Source organism: Solea solea, chromosome 10 (assembly GCF_958295425.1).
Source record: "Solea solea chromosome 10, fSolSol10.1, whole genome shotgun sequence".
NCBI lineage: Eukaryota > Metazoa > Chordata > Actinopteri > Pleuronectiformes > Soleidae > Solea > Solea solea.
Window position 1 is genome coordinate 16,372,995 of NC_081143.1, and position 19,521 is coordinate 16,392,515.

Below are 19,521 nucleotides of genomic sequence, written 5' to 3' on the forward strand. Positions count from 1 at the left end.
AGCGACTCGTTTTTCAGTCAGTCAGTGAGAGCAGTTTGTCAGGTGAGCTAGTGGTGGAACAAGGTCGGTTTACATTTATATTTGAACCGCTCTCATTGACGTTTAGTATTTTTTTTTCTGTGCAGTACACAGCCATGAATCCTGATATTATCAAAGAGCGACAGAACGCCACTTTTGACGTTGAAAAATTGATCAACATTTTGGACCGAGGCCCAGAAAAGACGAAAAGAAGACGAGAAATCGGTGAGTTTCCTAATTAAGACTTAATGTACTCGCCACTGACGACACTTGATATCATAATAGCAATTATTGTTTACAGTGAAACGTATTCATGTGGAAAGAAATGCTAAGAAACAATGTTTTTTATTGGCTGTTAGCTACACTGTTAGCTGACCTGTCCTTCACAATGTTCCTGAATTGCCCCAAAGTTTTACGGAAATTTAAACCCTAACTCAGCTGAGGGCCGACATAAGGTGTTATTTCTGAAGTGGGCTTTGGTATGCTGTTGTGGTAAATTCGGCGTTGGTGATTAAAACAAAAAGGTACGGAAAAGTAATAAAGAATGGAATACAACAGTGTATGGGTGCAAACTCTACATTTATTTTTATATAATAATATGTCATTGTACTTCCACGTGCAATACAATAAACGATACACCAGGATATTTATATCTATCTATTGATATCTATTCATGGAATAGGGAAACAAAAGTTACCTGGCCAAAAGAAGAGGGAGTTTAAAGTGGGATAATGTCGGAGAAAGTTAGGTTCTCCCACTTTTCCATGTTTATCTGCTCCTAAATAAAACACAAATTTAACTTGGTGGTGGTGATTCATCCCCTCTAATGTGACCGTAATTTTGTTTGCATGACTCATTTTTCTGTATATTTTGTTAACATCTTTATACTTGTATGTAAATAAAAAAAAAAAGCCAAGTATTTTCGATTTCCTCATCTTGAACTATTTCCATATGTCTGGATGTATAGACTAAGTGGTACATATGTTTTCTAATCTCCACTGTAGAATCATTGATTTTCAACGATCCAGAGTTTAAGGAGGAGAATGCAAACTTCCTGTCCCGCAGCGAACGCTATGATCAGGCTATTCGAAAAAGTGTAAACATGATTCTGAAGCTCCGGCAGTATGGCATCACAGACCCTGAGGAGATCTACTACTTTAAGAGGTAAGTGGTAAAAGAATGGATCTCTTACCCAAAAACTTTAAGCATTAACACAGCGCTCCACAGACTTTGGTAAAATGTCAACGCAGAAATATTTTTGTATTCATTTATTTATGCAAGGCATTTAATAGTAATGTCCTGAATTTTATTTGATAAGTAAACATGGAGTGCTCAAAAGGCAAACAAGGTGTATGACAACTCAGTTTGTATATGCAAACTCAGGAATATCACAGGTAACAAATACCTCCACCTATACACTTGGGCTGCTCAATACAGCCAAAAGTATTACCATGATTCAAAAATGTTTCAAATTAGTCTGTATAAATAAATATCATACACCTAAATACATACTCAAATACTACATGTTTTTATTTTAAAACAAGCTGTTATGACCACTTTGAAATATAGTATCGTCAGTATTTGAAGTTATGTAATTCTTCCTTAAACTGGAGTAAAGGGTGTTGGATAAATGCAGTTTGACCGTGTGTAAGTTTGAGACCTTGATGAGATTCAGTTAGAGCAAAGTTCATTGTGAGATTATAACTGTGCCAGAGGGTATGCAGCTTTTTACCAGTTGAAATAGATAATCCTTTAAGGTTCCTTAAGGTGCATTTTGATGTCGTTAAGCTGTATGATGCAGAGCAAAATTTGTATTTTATTATTATTGGTGCTACGTGTGTTCCAACTGGGCCTTTACCTGTCTAAAACACTTTAAATCAACAGCTACACTTTTTAAACCACACAATTTGGGGTATTTTGGTCAAGTGTGTGCTGTGTTTCATCACTTGTGAGCTTCGTCAGTCTGCCTGATGTAGATTCTCAGAAGGATTTACCTAGTCACTGTTGTCTTAGCAGCTTCTCATAAAAATGATTAATATGGATTACAAACTCAAACATGATTCAGTGCAACATCCAGACATGTAAATAATTAGTATTTGTGAGATTAACCGCCATTAATACACATTGGTTTTGTTTGAGACATCTATAACATAGTGAAAAAAATTACATTAAAGGGGATAGTTCGGACTTTTTAACATTAAAGGAATACCTCATACTGATTTGCATGTATCTTTATATTGCTTTGTATTGCTAGAATAGCAGCAGTAGTATTTTTTAAAAATTGTGCTTCCCTCCCTCAGTTTTCCACTGAGTTGTATAAAATCAGTTTTTCTGCGTCATTTGTCTCAGCGTAGAGCAAACGTCGGTTCGAGGTGGGACGCCAGTTCCGTAATTTTTAGACTCACCCATAAGGGGACGAGACTTCATTCCCAGAATGTAAACACGGTGTCCGCCATCTTTGCTTACAGTTACACTAACCGGCTCTTGCTCTGCAGAGTAAACTGAGAACGACAATGATCAAATATAGTTTTCAAACTGATATGGCTTCCGGCCGTGGGTGGTGGAGAGCGCTGACCCAGTTGTAGGTGGTGGAGAGTGCCGGCACCGGCTGTGGGTGGCGAATATTTTGTTTTGTATTTTTATATTTATATTTAATTCCTCACGGGGGTTTGTGTGTTTACACAACTAGTGCTGTCTGCTTCGAAGCTTGAGACGGCAAGACTCTCGCGGGGCAGCAAGCGCAGTGCATTCTGGGAGTTGTTGTCGTTGTTGCCAAAATTTAAAAAAAATTCGGCCAAGAAGGCGCTTGCTTCAAATATTATTTCACATTTCTACTACATAGATGACCCAGTTTTAATAGACCTTCATCTTTCCAACTGTGAAATATTCCTTTAAGTTGTATGACACAGGCCCCAGGAGTAGAGTGGATGCAACGTTGTTAAATGTTGGTTCTGGTTCGGAGATCTCTCCATGGTACGGAGCCAAGAAAAGTAGTTCAGGGAGAGAGTTTGGGACACACAACTAACAACTAACATTCATGCATATGTTATAATATGAGATTTGTGTTATACAACTTAATGTTCCAAAATCTGAACTATCCCTTTAATACATTAGTGACAAGGTGTATGAGAAGTCTTGTCCTCAGTTGTAAAAATAAAATTATAAACTTTCCCTTCACCCAGTATTGCTTTACGAAACCACAATGAAGCCATGGGGGTACACTTTGCCATGTTCCTCCCGACCCTGTACAACCAGTGTGACCCTCAACAGTCCAGGAAATGGTTGCCTCTGGCAGAGTCCTTCCAAGTCGTGGGCACATATGCCCAAACTGAGCTGGGTCACGGTCAGTCCTGGACCTAGTCTGTAATAATACATATAAAACATGTGTTATAATTGTTTATTATTGAATGTTTAGCCCAAATTCATTATGGAACAGGAAAAGCTTTAAACAGACTTGATTTGTTATATGTTTTTGACAGATCCAAATCTGTAGAAAATTCTAAATGGCTGCATGTGTTTTCTGACAACTGACATTCGAAACACTCAGAAATTATGATTTCTGCTCTGGTAAGCACATATAACTATAGCTTAGGGATTAAAGTTAGTTTATGACAGATTTTAAACATTTTGATTCCAGACAGGTTTTGTATGGGATCACAGCGTGTATCTTCAAATCAATATAACAATATGGAACAACACAATAATGAATTACAAAGGCTTCAAATTAATTCTTCTAATTGCCATCTTCTCTGCAAAAAAAAGGGTAAATCGTGCATGTTGGGTAAAATTCATATCTTTGGGTTTTTATCCCTAAAACAGAGTAAAGAGCAGTTAATGTTTTGGTTCAGTTGTGTGATAATGCTCCTTCTTTTGATACACATCTATTACACGGTGAATATTGAACTGAAGCTTGCAAATTCAAAATCACAGTATCTGTCAGAAAAAAGGCAATTAGATAGATATTCTCCCAGAAATATAGTTCAGCTCGAACACATACAGTTCACATGCAATTAGTCATTCAAGATTTAAACATGTGATTGTAGTTGACCATTCACTATTTCTAAGCTGCCTTTCAAAACAAAACCCTGTGGATAATTACTACAGAACATAAGGTGATGATGATAAAACTCCTTAGTGGCGACAGTACATCCTCATTAGATGCCTACTTCATCAAACCCAGTGAAGTAACAACTGAAAACCAACAGTTAGTGTTAGTGTAACATTTTCCTTTGACACAACACAGGTGTTCAAAGGTTTAATGGAATTATGGGCAAATAAATTATTTTCCTGGTCTTTCAAATAAATGGGACGAGGAGTCAATGCTCTTCAATGACGCATCCGTGCAAAACCTGCAGTATGTTTGTGGTCTTCTGTTATTATGAGAATCGAAAAATATGTGTCATGACATCTGGCTTTTCTTTAAAACCTCTGGCAGTGTGTGTGTGTATATAGAGTTGTACCAGTGAACAGTCAAACAAACCCATAAACTGTTTACAGACCCTATCAGTCTCTTAACTTTCGAGGTTTATAGCTGTTAAATCAACATGTTAACTGTAGGGATGACTTGAGTCGGTACCACTTTTTGAGTCCAATCCAATGCCAATATCACAACCTTGAATTACCACTGATACCGTTTTCACTCCGATAAAGTTTTGTTACTCATTTAAAAACATGGCAGTAATATAACATTTGTGGTGATGCAGTAACCGCCAAGCTAAAACCAGTCATACGGGACGGATAAAAATGTAAGATTCGATACAATCCAAAAATCCTATATATTGCATGTTTCACTATGCACAGACTGTAAATGAAAATCAGCAACAGCATTTTAGCTGAGTCATGTTTTGGGCTGTTTATATTTCTTCTTAATGGAAGAACAATATTTGTTACACAGTGAGAAGAGAAAATATTTCTTTATAGTACCTTGAAATGTCACAAGGTCTAAAATGACTGTTTCGGACTGATATCTGTATCGAAGATATTCGAGTTTGTGATATTGGTATTGGAGACACAATAGTGACATTGTGCCATTCCTAATTTTGCTAATGATGCTAACGATGCTAATTCTTAGTATTGTAATGTATTGGCTCATCTCTAGTTAACAGTTTAATTATGATCCAGCGTTTTTACACTTCTCATAACATCAGTGGACCGGACCATCAAAACATTTGAGGTTTTTCTGCCCTCAGCGGGCAGGCAGAGCTCACCAAAACAACAACCGCCCTCTCTCTGGGCATCTCTGCCTTTCTTTCTCTGTCATTTGATTGCGCGATGCGAGCACATTCACTGCTTGAACCGTCAAACAAGAAACCTGTCCTTTTCATTCAATCATGAATCAAAAGAGGGAGAAGATGTATTATGTGCTGCAGAAGAATCTGGTCTGTGAGCCCTTAATGAGGCTCGGCTCTGAATGATTCTCTTTGTAATTTGAGAGCCTGAGAAATCTGTGCACCAAACCTCCTTTCTGTAACAAATCCAAGTGGATATTATTATAAGTTTGTGTTTAGTTTGGGCAAACCTACACACATTAGAAACAATAGACAATATTCTGTTTACCTGTGCTTTTACAGGTTCAAGTTAAAACGTTTAATTTATCCGTGACCTAATGTTCCCATGACATTTTTAGGGCTTCATCTAACAATTGTTTTCATCGTAAACTATGTGGAATTATGAAATCAGTGTCTTACAACACACACGGTGACATAATTATCAGTTCAAATACAAATAGTCAAGTCAATATTTCTTTTTTAACTGTGTTTTCCCACATTTGAGGGGCAGGAACCATCAGTTCTTTGCATGTTTTTTCTTGTAAAATATCTAACTTTTAATCACTTAACCAAAATAGTTGCATATTCATTTTGTTAATATTCCAAAACGTCAATTAATCAACTAATCGTTACAGTTACCTCTGTCATTAACTTTGTCTGTCTCATGGATTGTTTTGACACACTAATAAACCCTTAGTGCTGTTAGTTGATTCATTTAAAAGTCCACCAAAGCTAGCTAAGCCTTCAGGAAGTGAAAAAAAATAAGTAGATGGGTAAATAAATGCAAGTCAAATCAGACGCAGACATTTTGTGCTCATATGTAAAGAACAGAGGATCACAAACACCACCTGCAGAGTCTGATCCCAGAACTAGTTAACACTCATACTGTACATGGCTGAGGTTAACAAAAAGTGCATGTGTCAAGGAAACTTAAAATGATGCCCCTTCTGAAGATTTGTGTCTAAATGATTGATGTAAACAAATCAACCATTCCAATGTGTACGGCATCCTCACAAGTTGTCTTACTTTTTTGTCACCCCTTTCTCCATCATCTGCACTGCCACTGCTTTAATCTTTTCATAAAAATGCATCTATCTCCCTCTCTGCCTTTACCACGTTACCACCTGCTTTTCTATTATGTGCGCCCCTCTTCTGCGTGGCTTAGATGTATGCACCGCAACAGGCCAGAGCCCCTGGATCTCCATCTGGGGATGTTCCTCCCCACACTGCTCAACCAGGCCACCTCAGAGCAAATGGACCGTTTCTTCATGCCTGCCTGGAACCTAGAGATCATCGGCACCTACGCTCAAACTGAGATGGGCCACGGTAAAATTAACAAAGCAGCCCAAAATATCAAGCTGGTTTCCTTAAGGCTGTTTTTTTTTCCCTTTCACACTGATCCATCAATAAACTGGAATTATTTAGTAGCTTAACCTTTGAAGTTGCCAATATACCCCCAAACGCTTGCCACTGCCATTTAAATGTAGACTGACGCTACATCTTTGAGATCAAATCACTAATGTTGATCACATTTGCTCCAGTTTGTTTTTCTAACATGAATGTGTACTAAACTTCCATTAACTAACTTAACTAAGAGTCTGTTGTTTCTCTAACACAAGAATTCTTGACATCCTTATTATTATTCATATCATTTGTGTATTTAAATCAAAAGGCAGTACTTCTTGTAACCATCTATGGCACTGACTTTGAAAACACCACTTAGGGGGAGAGAGTAGGTTAAGTACAGTATTTGATGAGCTGTATCTACTAAGACAACCTGCCTGAGCACTTGTGTTTGCTGACCCACTAGTACAAGTATATTTATTGAAAATAAAAGAAATATAATCTCTGGTAGAGACTCTGTTGTCCTTTTTAGATTAATGTTGCCTTTACTAACTGTCTCTAATTGTTGTTGCATGACTTTGTCTTTTACTACAGAGCAGTATCTACTGAGTCTGTGGGAAACTATGCCGATAGAGCATTAACTGAAACATCAGATGTGTTTGGATCTGTCAATTACATGGTTTTGCTTCTTTATGTTCGGTGTATTTTAACATTGATGCACATTTCAAACTCTCAAGGGCTAAACATGTTTTTGTTGTTTTACCTCAGTTTTTTTTACATTTACATTACTGTTTTCAATGTTCAAGTATTAATGCATTCTGTATGATGTTCCACTGTGTACTCTCTCTGTGTGTGTGTGTGTGGGCTTTTACATATTGCCTCTCTCTAGGCACACACCTTAGAGGTCTGGAGACCACTGCCACATATGATCCAGCTACACAGGAGTTTGTCATTAACAGTCCCACAGTCAGCTCAATTAAATGGTGGCCTGGAGGACGTGAGTACATTATTTTGTAGCCTGTCATTTATTATTTTAGATACACCACAATTTCTTTGAGCACACGTGTGGAAATTGATGGAAAGGATTACTGGATGTATTGATTTCCTCAAGAAAAACTGATGACATTCAGAACGAGTCACTTTTTTGGTTTTCATCCTGAAACTCTCTTTCTAGTTGGAAAGACCTCAAACCATGCTATTGTCCTAGCCCAGCTTCATACTCAGGGGAATTGCCACGGTCTGCATGCTTTCATCGTACCCATCCGCAATATGGACACACACATACCCCTGCCAGGTAACTAGCATATGCAGCATTCCTCTGAGTGAAGTGTTTGAAGGTTTTGCCTGATTTTTCTGTCTGTCTTTGTCAGGAATTGTGGTTGGAGATATAGGCCCCAAGTTTGGCTTCAGTGAAGTTGACAATGGCTTCCTGAAAATGGACAACGTACGAATCCCACGGGACAACATGCTGATGAAATATGCCAAGGTGAGCCACAACACTAGAACTTTAACAGCGTTAGTTGTTTTTTTCTGAGATAATTTTGATCGAGGATGTTTTTGGGATGGTTTAACACTAGGGTCTTTTTTTTTGAAAGGCATTTCTGTCAATATTGGCTTATTGGTGGTTGTGTTGAAGTTGTCCTATGTGCCTCTCCAATACAAAGGTCGAGATGTTAAACGTACATTGACAGTATACAAGTGTGTCATACGATGTGATTCACACTTAGTGCAGTGCAAGTACAGTTTGATTCAACACAATTACAGGCAGTTGAGATGCGATATAATGAATTATTATTTTTGATCACATTTTCATATAAATATGGCACAGTGCACACATTTTACTAGACAAGAACATGTATGCTATTGCACTATTCTAAATGTATGTGTGTATATGTGATGTTTACCATGAGGGAAAAAATGCCTGTAAATATCCTTTCACTGTGGCAGAATACTGCTAAGAGCACTATACTTTTTTGTTTTAGTAACTATGTAGTCACTATATTTAAGGACAGATGTACAGATATTTCCAAGTATAGCGTAAAGCCACTGTGTCAGTTTGCAGAAACGGCTCTTCAGTTTACATTTGATGTACCAAGCCTGCAACTTTGTTACTGCTTTCAAATTGAATTTTACAACAAACAAAAGGACAGTTTGTCTGTCTGTGTTCACCATGTCTCTTTTTGCACATATCTTGCCATGGTTTTGTGCACACATTACCACAGATTTGTATCTGGAAAAAAATGAGCACATGACATCTGCCCCACAGAATTACAATGACTCTTTCTCACCACCAGGTGGATCCGGATGGAACCTACAGGAAACCACCAAGTGCCAAACTGACCTACGGCACCATGGTATTCATCCGCTCACTGATTGTTGGTGAGGCAGCTCAGGCCCTCGCCAAGTCCTGCACAATTGCCATCCGCTACAGTGCTGTACGCCACCAGTCTGAAATCCGGCCTGGGTCAGTCATTAAAAAATTAACATATTTATATACTTTTCCAGCCTGCGAAAGTCTTGAGCTCTCCTCAAAAAAAGATGCTGCCAAAAGAGAAAAATGCATTTATGAGAGAAAATACCTTAACTTATAAAATGGCAATCTGTAAATAAATCAGGGTTCCCACGGGCCCAATGAAAATTACAAAGGCAGCCCAAGATCCCAAGCACAATCACTTGGCTTGATGCAGAGCGTGCTGCAAATCAATAAAAGTGGACGCCATGGGTGATGCAGCTCTTACAAGTTGCCCTCCCATCCTAAGATGTGTCAGCACATTCGGTCCTTGAGTTTGAGGGAGTTGTTCCTGGAAAGTCCTTGAAAAGCCCTTGAATCTGATGTAACCCATAGTGTGGGAACCCTGATAAATATTCAACTGCTCTTTTAGACTTTTACCTCAGTGTCAAGCACCAAAACAAACTGCATGGTTTGTTTATACAGTAAATGTGACTGATTTTGTCATGATTTGATCTCTCTTTACATCCCCTTGTCCTGTGTGTTTCCATCCCAAAGAGAGCCAGAGCCCCAGATCATTGACTACCAGACTCAGCAGTATAAGCTGTTCCCTCTGCTGGCTATGACCTATGCCTTCACATTTGTTGGCCAGTATATAAAAGAAACCTACCACCGTATCAGTGGAGACATCAGCCAGGGGGAGTTCAGTGAATTGCCTGAGGTAGTGACCAGATATTCATATGTAGGATGTGATCTACGCTCAATGGTCACTGATTAGCTGAGACTGACATATTGACAGACGAGTGTCTTTGTCTTTCCAGCTCCATGCTCTGTCTGCGGGTTTGAAGGCCTTCACCACGTGGGCAGCCAATGGTGCTGTTGAGGTGTGCCGCATGTCGTGCGGTGGCCATGGCTACTCTTGCAGTAGTGCTTTGCCTGACATTTACGTGGAGCTCACCCCTATGTGCACCTACGAGGGTGAGAACACTGTCATGATGCTGCAGACTGCAAGGTAATTCATCATTCAGAAACATAAGACCACAATTGCGATACCATACATGTACTGCCTACCAAGCTCTAGAAATGATAGTTGTTGCCACTGTAATGTCAGATTAAAGTAATACCAGGTCTAAACAGGTTCATAGTTTCATGGTCATGGACGGGGGAACAGTTCTGATCTGTTCAACAGTGAGATTCAACCTGATCATGAAGTACACACACAAAGGTCATGAATTAATGAATAGCTTGAAATATAAAACGTCCTAAAGGATGGTTTTAAGTGAATTGTACTGTTTGTGTAGCTTAATAATGTAAAACTGATGCAGGCATAAAACATCAGCTTTTGTTGTGAAGCACAAACACGTTCTGTCCAAATGCATATTGATAATTAATCATACAGAATATGATATCACGGAACAGAAAGAGGTGACTTGTGTGTAACAAAATATTGCATTTGGCTATGTGCAATTTGCAAAATCGCTCACTAGCTCATGGACCCATGTTTAATTGTGTAGCCTTCACCTTTGTGTGGCCTCAACTTTTGTCTGTGCAGATACCTGCTGAAGAGCTACCAGCAGGCTAAAGCTGGCCAGCAACTGAGTGGCTCTGTGTCATACCTGAATGATGCAGAGCAAAGGAGGGTGCAGCCCCAGTCTGTCGCTGCCAGACCAACTGTGGTTGACATTAATGACCTGGCTAGTCTTGTGGAGGTCTACAAGTTACGAGCAGCCAAGTAAGAGACAGAAATGAGAGAAAGAAATGAGCCTAGTCACAGTCAAATTGATCTGGCAGCCAGTGCTCGGCTGTATAAGGAGCAATGGCATCTTGTTAGGTTAGAAATGGTGGCTTGCTAATTGAAACATCAATCATCATTTTTCAAATATCATTAATTTCCTAAAAACCGAAATACTGAAGGTGTGATCAGTGATATCCAATTAGTTTCCATTAATGGGGAAATTGGCAGAACACAAAGGTAAATATGAATCTGCATTGTCAAACCTGGGAGCTAAAAACCTGTCTTTTTAAAAAATAAATGTTTTTAAATACCAGCTTTGGTTCATTCAGATGAATTTGTGTTTGTAGCTTAGTACAGCTGGCAGCCAAGAGCATTCAGCAGGAATTACAGAACAGGAAGAGCGAGGCGGATGCCTGGAACAGCAGTGCCACTGACCTGGTCCGAGCCTCTGATGTAAGTTCTGTTCGAGTGTGTTTGTGTGTGCAAGCTCTTCTCACTTTAGTTGTTTAAATACTATTCTGAAGCCTGATGTGATTGTCTTCATTAATATTAATACTATATTGTCTTAAATCTTACATGTAAGACATTTTTAAGTCATTTTAAGCTTCTGTTATCCCCTCGTTTTCTTCCTTTTCTCCTCCTTTCCTTCCCATTTGTTTCAATTACTTGTCCTCCTATTTTGTCTCCAGGCGCACTGTCACTATGTTGTAGTGAAGCTCTTCACTGAGAAGCTTGGAGAGATCAATGACACAGCTATACACTCAGTAATGTCAACTCTGGCTCTGCTCTACGCCCTGCATGGCATCCAACAAAACTCTGGAGATTTCCTCCTGGTCAGTGTTGATTTTAGTTAACAGTGTACTCGTCAAATTGTTGTTATTGTTGTTGTTGTTTTTACAGTTACAGATAGTCGATCCAGCAGCATGTTTTCAGCCACATCCTCACCCTTTTTTCTCTTATTCAGGCTGGACTGCTGAGAGGGACCCAGGTGCTACAGATTTCTGTCCGTATAAAGGACCTTCTGTCTCAGCTGAGACCCAATGCTGTGGCACTTGTGGATTCTTTCGACATCCATGACAATAAGCTGAATTCAGTGCTGGGTCGTTATGACGGCAATGTGTATGAGAACCTGTTTGAATGGGCTCGCAGCTCTCCCCTGAACGCCACAGAGGTCAGTGAAATAATATCTATTTATAAATTGCAGGAATGTCTGTCTGTGTGTTATTCGCATATGTCTCGAAGCCATGGTCCAATTGATTTCAAACTGTCTTGCTACGGGCACAAGTAAGTACACTGCCGAGTTATAAATCATATATATGTATAAAAAGCACACACTGTAGAGTGACGGCTTTCCTCACTCTACAGCCACTCTATAGCCACTCCCCCTCTCACTCACACAGCACTGTGGGCTACCTGAGAGTATAAAGGGGCCTTTTGGCGGAATTGATCTGTGGGTAAAAAGTTAAGCGAGTGCAAGATGGGTGGATGATCATCATCATGTGATGTTGTATGCCTCTCGCGCACAAAAATACAGTAAAAACAGGCACATATTGAACGGGTTCTGTTCTAGTTAATGATAAATTCTGCTCAGTCCAAGTTTTATTAAATGAGTATTCAGACATTTTTTAGCCAATTAAAATGTGTTTTATAAGTTGGAATGAGAAGCAGGAGCAGTAGTGTTCAACTGACTGGTTAGAGTTCTGATTCACACTGTCAATGCTTTGGAATGGATCATGAAGTGTTTTAGTTCTTCTTAAGGGATCCAGGGGAGCCAATAATAATCTGTTGGCAGTCGAAGAGGTGCACAACTGACCACATAATGTAGTTTCAAATACTATCTTATTGAAATGTGGTTAAGATGTGAATGTTGATTTGCTGATTATGATCATTTATTGCATTGTTTTATCTTATTGTATTCACTTCTTTCTTCCACAGGTCCACGAATCTTTCCACAAGTATCTGAAGCCTCTCCGGGCCAAACTGTGAGCTGACCTTTGCACCTTGAATCCTGGTTCTGATCATTTTACTCTGTTCATATTCAGTACTAACTGACATTGTGGGGGGAAAAAAGGTTTCACTTTAATGGAGACGTTAGGCTTGTACTCTTGGCTAATGAGAGTTAAGAGGGAAGTCATATCGTGTAGACTATAAAATAGAAGGTGGACTTGATATTAGATCTACTGTAAAACCTTTTGTGAAGTTAATATTTTCAGCCTGAGAAACTAGTGTTGATTATGCTGAAAAACGAATCAAGGATCTAAATAATTATGTTTTCTGTTTTCATGCTTCATTTTTTTTTCTTTTCGCAGTGTGCCTAATTTACCTAAGTTGCCCCCTTTACAGTAAAGATGGATTTGTCTTTTGTTATTGTTAGTGTTATATAACCATAGAGTGGACCAACAACAAAATCAATTTTGTTTGTCTCCCTTGACTACATGGACCAAATGCTATTTGAAAATACACATATAGTTTTGGTGGCATTGAAATGCATCATCAACAAATTTCTAAGGCTCAGCTACTTTAGAACTTCTTAAGTCTATGGCAACCTTCTGACCCTCTCATAACCGGTCTAGTAGATCAGTGCTGACACACAATAAGTCAAGTGAAATAGCTCTCTGCGATACCGTTTTGAAACTTGCATTACATGAAATCTGATATACATAAACTTCAAATATGCTTCAGTGTAATATGAATTTTAATTTGTGGTGTTTGCTATTTTGTCATCTCTTGTAGAAAACAGTGGCTACGGTCAGCCACAATGGTCACACAGGTTTTTACAAGCCAGAAAATTGCACTAAATAATTCCAGATTGTTTACATGAGTCACAGAGAAACAATCTGCCTTGAAGAATATTTCGGTTTAAATTTCCTCACCAACAATTTGATCAAACGTTTTCAGCCCCATCATGTGTTGCTGTATATTAAATAATGGGATACAAAACACACTCACACACTCTGGACTGTATGTTTACGTCATATGTTCTAAAATGGAAACAGAACGGTTTTGGCCGAGTGTATGTGTCAAAAAACAACATGCAGTTGATGTAAAGACCAACAGCCAATATCTGAATAATTCCTTTTTAAACTTCAGCAAATTTTACATTACAAAGTTTCAATAACTCTACAGCTTGTATGTTATGCCGTCATGTATATATTACTCACTGAGTTATATTTCCGGTTCCATGTTTTGTTGTTACCCTTTCAGAAATGGTGGATTTGTGATCTTGGGTTACATCAACCTGCAGGAGTCTAGTTTGCTCTGTGAGCACTCAAACAACAGATGAATTAAAAGCACACTGTGAAATGATGGGTCTCTTAATGAACTATAAAGATGGTTTGTTGTATAATATGTGTCTGGGGAATTGTCCTAATCTAAGCAATTGAGAAAGTTGTCATAAAAGTCCTATCATTTCATTTCTTTTCTGCTGCATGGGCATAATTTTTCAGTACCCTGTATGTTGACTAAGCTGTTAAATTAATGGGATGGGTTTTTGAATAAAAACTTTAATCAGTGGTATTTTAATGGTTGGTGAATAATATTAACTTCTATTAATAAAAAAATATATATTTAATTACTGTTTTGTGTTCATCTCTCTTGATCCTGTGGTTAACCAGAGTGAATAACTTGTCAAGGGCACATCATTAAGACCAATATATCACAGTCAAATACAGAAGCATTTTACATTGTAAATTAACTTTGTTACTTGTCCCTCTTTATAAGACAGAGGGACAAGATTATGGTGAATAGAAATACATTTTTAAAGACAAATGTCAGAGCTTTAGCACAGCAGGCTCTCAGCTGGTTTTCCATCCCAGATTTATTTACTCGTTAATACTTCTATTAAATATTTCTTATGGTTGTATAAACTTAAGGAAATCATCCTGAGTGGGCATGAGATTATAACGTGAACAATTTCCAGGTACAGACTATGAAAGCAGGGACTCTATAGACATTTCTTTCAGTTTAGATTTCTTCCAGTACTTTTTAAACCCTTCTGTTTGCCCTTTAATTTTTTATTTTAAGTACAGCAGTAGTCTAAAGCATACTAAATTTGGAGCTGCATCATTACAGTGGTAAGGAAAGAATTCCAAAGAAAGTTTATCTTAGAAAGAAAAGTACTGAATATTGAAAACATTGTGTTGTCTTTGTTTTGTATTTGGGTTGTGAGGGGTCAAAATGTGGCAAAGGTGGCAAACCCCTGGTATGTGAAATCATTATCGCCCACTATGAGGCCCACCTGCAGTACCACCATTGTGCAACAGAGGGCCGCGGCCCAGACTTTTCTGTCCACTCTACCACAGGCCAGCAGATGGAGGGCTTGTACCGGCCTCAGCACCGCCCTTGTGTGGCAAAGATAAGGCGTAGCTCCGCCTTTTGCTCTTCCTGCAGTAGAGGACTCGGGAGACAGAAAGAGGGAAGTGGTGACACACTAGAGGACAGTATCCTACTGTAGTGTGGGATTACGGACACATACCGACTGTTAATGAATTCAAAAGTCACTTGTTTCTTTCTGGAGGTGAGTGAATGAAGACTCTTCACAATGTGCATTTATTTTTGTAATCGGGCTAAAAATTAACTCTGAGTATTTGGACGTTGTGTCCAAGTGTCGAACTTCCAATACGAAATGCGCCTTGTACAGGTAATTTTAAAAGTAATTGTTAACCAAGTTCATTTTAGGTATTTTTTTTAAAGAAGACGGTGACACTTCCAAAGTTATTTCATTTTAAATCTGACTAGGCGCTGCTGGAAGCGTGTCCCGACAAGCCCTTTGTTGCTCTGCCCGCCGCCGAGACCGTCATTCACGTCAAATTCATCTCCGTTATCCGGTTAAAGTTGACTGTTGTCCCCGTGTTCCGCCGCCGACACCTGCATTAACTGTAAACAGCCCCGTCATGGGTTTTTAAAAGCATTTAGTTGGTTTTGTTCATTCACACACTGCCCTGTTTCACCGGAATTATTCCATTCATATCCATAACCGACTGGAATAAACCTTTCTGTGTTTGGTTCACTCCAACATAACATGGAGCAACTCTGATCATAATCAAGACTGTGACTATCTTTACATAAGCAGCAATTTGTTGATAGTAATCCGATTTAAAGGGAGGTCTCATACCGATGATGTCACGATACGATAATACGGTGAGTGAGCTGTATTAGTGTTAAATTAAAGATCCAGTGTGTAACATTTAGCAGTACATGTTGGCAAAAATGTAATAATCTACCAGCTCATAAGTATGGTACATATAACATACAACATGTATATGGGAAGTGTGTAACAATCGTTTTAAAATGAAAAAGTTTGGTTTCAAATCAGATTTTCAACTAGGACAGTCAAAATGGGGCTTTTCTACTAAAGAGTTCTAGCACGGCTCGGCACGGTAATGGTACCAAGAATGTGTAGAACGTTTATGTAGTTCAGTACTTCCTGCATGACCGGATCACAGACTCCGTCTGACACGGTCACTGGACTAAAATACCGCTGAACGGGTTGTGATTTGGCTCACGATCGCCAGCTTTCAGCAGTGCTGTTGCTAAATACACCAGACTTGATTTTAGAAATGTCCTTGCTAAATGTTGGAAATTAACGCAATATGTCAAGATTTTTAAGTATTTTTAACTGATCTACACTTTGGTATTGTTTCGTTTTATTCCTGTGTCGGACGTCATGCTCATGACTTTTCCAGTGACGACCCTCTCTGCCAAATGGAAAAGCAATATAAACCGAGTAGAGCTGTGCCGAGTCGTGCTAGAACATTATAGTGGAAAAGCGCCATTTGAGACCCCTTCTGTAACTCGTGTCCATGTGTTTTTTTTCCAACATGTTTCTGGAACGCAGTCAAATTTTAGGTGATTTTTCTCCCAGTTCTGAGTTCTCATGTACATGGAGCAAAGCATTAAAGCAAGAACATTGCTTTATGGAGGCTGCTGTCTTGCATCGTCATGTTTCTACAACAGCCCAAATGGACAAACCAGCCAGAGATATTCTGAGTCGGTTACAGAGTCTGAGTCGGTTACAGAGTCTGAGTCGGTTACGGAGTCGGTTACGGAGTCGGTTACGGAGTCGGTTACGGAGTCGGTTACTGTCCGTTACGGAGTCTTAATAAGTCACTGCCATGTCATCAGTATTTTCTCATTACCTCAACCTGATAAGTGCAGTATTCTGTTCTTCGGCGCAGAATGTGTTCTGTAACATGTAAATAGGAATGTGAATGGATTATTCTATCAGCCACTGATGAAAACATCAATATTAAGACTAATACAGAATAATGTCTGAAGTTGGATTATTGCTATTGGCATTTCAACATGACCAATAAGGCAAGTGAATGACTGCCTAAATATGAGTGCAGATACAAAATAAAATGTTGGCGCAACTGCACCAGTTTTTGTTTACTGGCAGATCTGCCTGTCAGTTGAATATTAATCTTGTCAGATGTCTCTCTTTCGTCTGAGGATGAATCGTGTGTCGGGGTATGAATAAAACAGATCAGATTAAGTCGTTAATTAAGTTGTCATTTCATTTCTAAAATGTAGGTCATTGTTATAAAGCACCGTTTACTGCAGGGGTCATGGGTTATTGCTGATGTGCTGACCGATGGACTGAAGATGAGTAGAAATAGTGGTGTAGTGTGCAAGGTGTGCAGACACCGCTGACTTGTGAATACTTGTTCGATTGACATATGATTAATAACAAAATGATTCACAGCAGGCCCTCACAGTGGTGGATGATGTGAATAACACATTGTAATAAGTCTTGCAACATTATAGCAGTGTTTGCCTTGTGAAATTCACTAGTGTGACACCATCGCACCAGTACCACACCACAAAAGCATTAAGTCATGTTTAACCTTTTGACGTCTGTGCTGTTAAGTTGAGGGGCAGTCGTCTGTTGTTGTTACTCCAGGCACACTCATGCAGGCAGAGGATGTGTTGCTCTCACTTTTCCACTACTTTGTGAGATAACGGAAGCATGGGAAACAAAACAAGCCTGTGCTGTATTATTCCATACAGATCAGTGTCACTATTGCAGTTCATTTGTAGGTCACTGCTAACTGTTCAACTCTGTGGTGAATGGTTGCTCCCTTTAGTCGAGGACCATTGCTAAACTCCAAGTTCACCCTCTCTCTTAATGATATGAAGTCACCATGTGAATCACTTCAGGTCTGGACTATTTTAATACGCTGTAGCCGGGTATTGGTCAGTTGTCTTTGTTTTTGCCTTCAGCACCTGCAGACTGCTGCAGCTAATCCTCAAAGGGGCCGTTCACGTGAAGCATCTTTTGCGTGCATAAATTCATTATTTTAAATGGAAACTTATTACAGATTGCAGATGCGTGCACAAACAAGAGCAGTGTTGTCGTGATGGCCATTCACTGTGGTGCTCCTCTTTTTCTGAGCACGTCTGTGCGCACCAAGATGAATAAAGCTCTCTCTCCTTTTTTCTTGCAGCATGTGCTTACAGAACATCTTTTGACTGATTAATTGGTTGGGCCACTTAATTTGGCCGCTATTTGTATAACAATATGGCACTGCCCTTATCGATGGACCTACCAGTAGAAGTTGATCAAACTGGTCTTTCCATTAATTAATTAATTAATTAATTAATTAATTAATTAATTAATTAATTCAGTGACTCTGCACCACTGTCACCGTCATCTCAGCAGCTATCAGGTTTTGGTTGCTTAACGAAAGGATCAAAACCCCTAGTACCTCCTTTTTTTTTTTTTTTTTTTTTAGATAAAAACAACTCTGGCTTCCTGCATGTGTTTTTCACATGTATTTAGTCGGGCTGGGAATCGCCAGAGATGCCACGATAAGATATTTTCAAGATATGTAAGTCACACTAAGATATTATTAAACAATATTGCTCAAATACTGAGTACTGAGTACTGAGTTGGGTCTTTAGAATAACCTTCTCACTTCCCTCCAATAAAAGTATGATTATCATGTTTAATGGTCATAATTTAATCCAAGTTATGGGAGAATATTGCACTGTTTTTGTTGGAGCTCAGATTAATACACATTATTCAAAAACTATTCATTTGTAACGGCATGAGTACATCTGTAAATTTAGCACCAGCTAAATGTATGATGATAACATGTACTCAGAAACCTCTCATGAAATGTAGTGAAGGGTGGGGACTTGGCCCAAGGAGAACCTGTTACATTTTCGTGTGGATCCAATTAGGTGGATGGATTCTTTTTTTATCATTGATGTATATGTCCTTGCAGCACTTGTAGTTCCCAGCAAAAAACCTTTATAACTGACTGTATGTGCATCGATATTTGCAGTGAATATTGGACGTTGTGCGTCGTCTTTGTTGCTGTGAAGAGGATCCACTAAAGAGGAAACCTATAAGAATAGAATGAGAGGATAATGCTGTACCAGCAGCTTTGCTCCAGCTGTGTCTTTATGGTTTAACTGGCATTCTGTGTGCACCAGCTGTGTAATTTGTTGGTAAGTTAATAAAGTCATAAAGCTTACACTCTGTACTTACTGTAAGAAAATTGTTTAGCCAAAACCTTAATTGCTGCAAGAAAACTATGTTTGGATTTCATAGTAAACAATTACATAGTAAACATCCAAAGAAGTAGGGTTTTGTTTACTAAGCCTTTTGTGCTGAAGCACTAACAAAACATTATCACTAACAAAGACCGTGGTGTATGCTCCATGATTTCAGCTGCTTTGCCATAACAAGCTCGGGAAAATAC

General features: G+C 38.9%; 2 protein-coding genes across 6 annotated transcripts in view; both read left to right on the forward strand.

The window, feature by feature from the left end:
• Window positions 1-12: 12 nt before the first annotated feature.
• Window positions 13-14,384, forward strand: acox1 (acyl-CoA oxidase 1, palmitoyl). Of its 2 annotated transcripts, none has more exons than XM_058640461.1 (14): window positions 13-243; window positions 1,023-1,182; window positions 3,201-3,361; window positions 7,519-7,626; window positions 7,804-7,923; window positions 8,000-8,115; window positions 8,924-9,093; window positions 9,637-9,799; window positions 9,900-10,090; window positions 10,631-10,810; window positions 11,161-11,266; window positions 11,503-11,646; window positions 11,778-11,984; window positions 12,749-14,384. In XM_058640461.1, the coding sequence occupies exons 1-14, from the start codon at window positions 135-137 to the stop codon at window positions 12,797-12,799; spliced, it is 1,986 nt and encodes a 661-aa protein (XP_058496444.1). In that variant the 5' UTR covers window positions 13-134; the 3' UTR covers window positions 12,800-14,384. The 2 variants fall into 2 exon arrangements, with proteins under 2 accessions (XP_058496444.1, XP_058496443.1); XM_058640460.1 differs by lacking the exon at window positions 3,201-3,361 and adding an exon at window positions 6,451-6,611.
• An 823-nt stretch (window positions 14,385-15,207) lies between these two features.
• The window catches only part of LOC131467395 (inactive rhomboid protein 2-like), a 39,563-nt gene continuing 35,249 nt past the window's right edge, over window positions 15,208-19,521 (forward strand). For 2 of the 4 annotated variants that reach the window (XM_058641276.1, XM_058641278.1), the window contains exons 1-2: window positions 15,216-15,329; window positions 19,102-19,267. The gene's annotated coding sequence lies outside the window, so the exon portion shown is untranslated. Of the gene's footprint in view, window positions 15,330-19,101; window positions 19,268-19,521 lie in introns of all 4 variants that reach the window. The other 2 variants (XM_058641277.1, XM_058641279.1) reach the window with 1 other exon arrangement.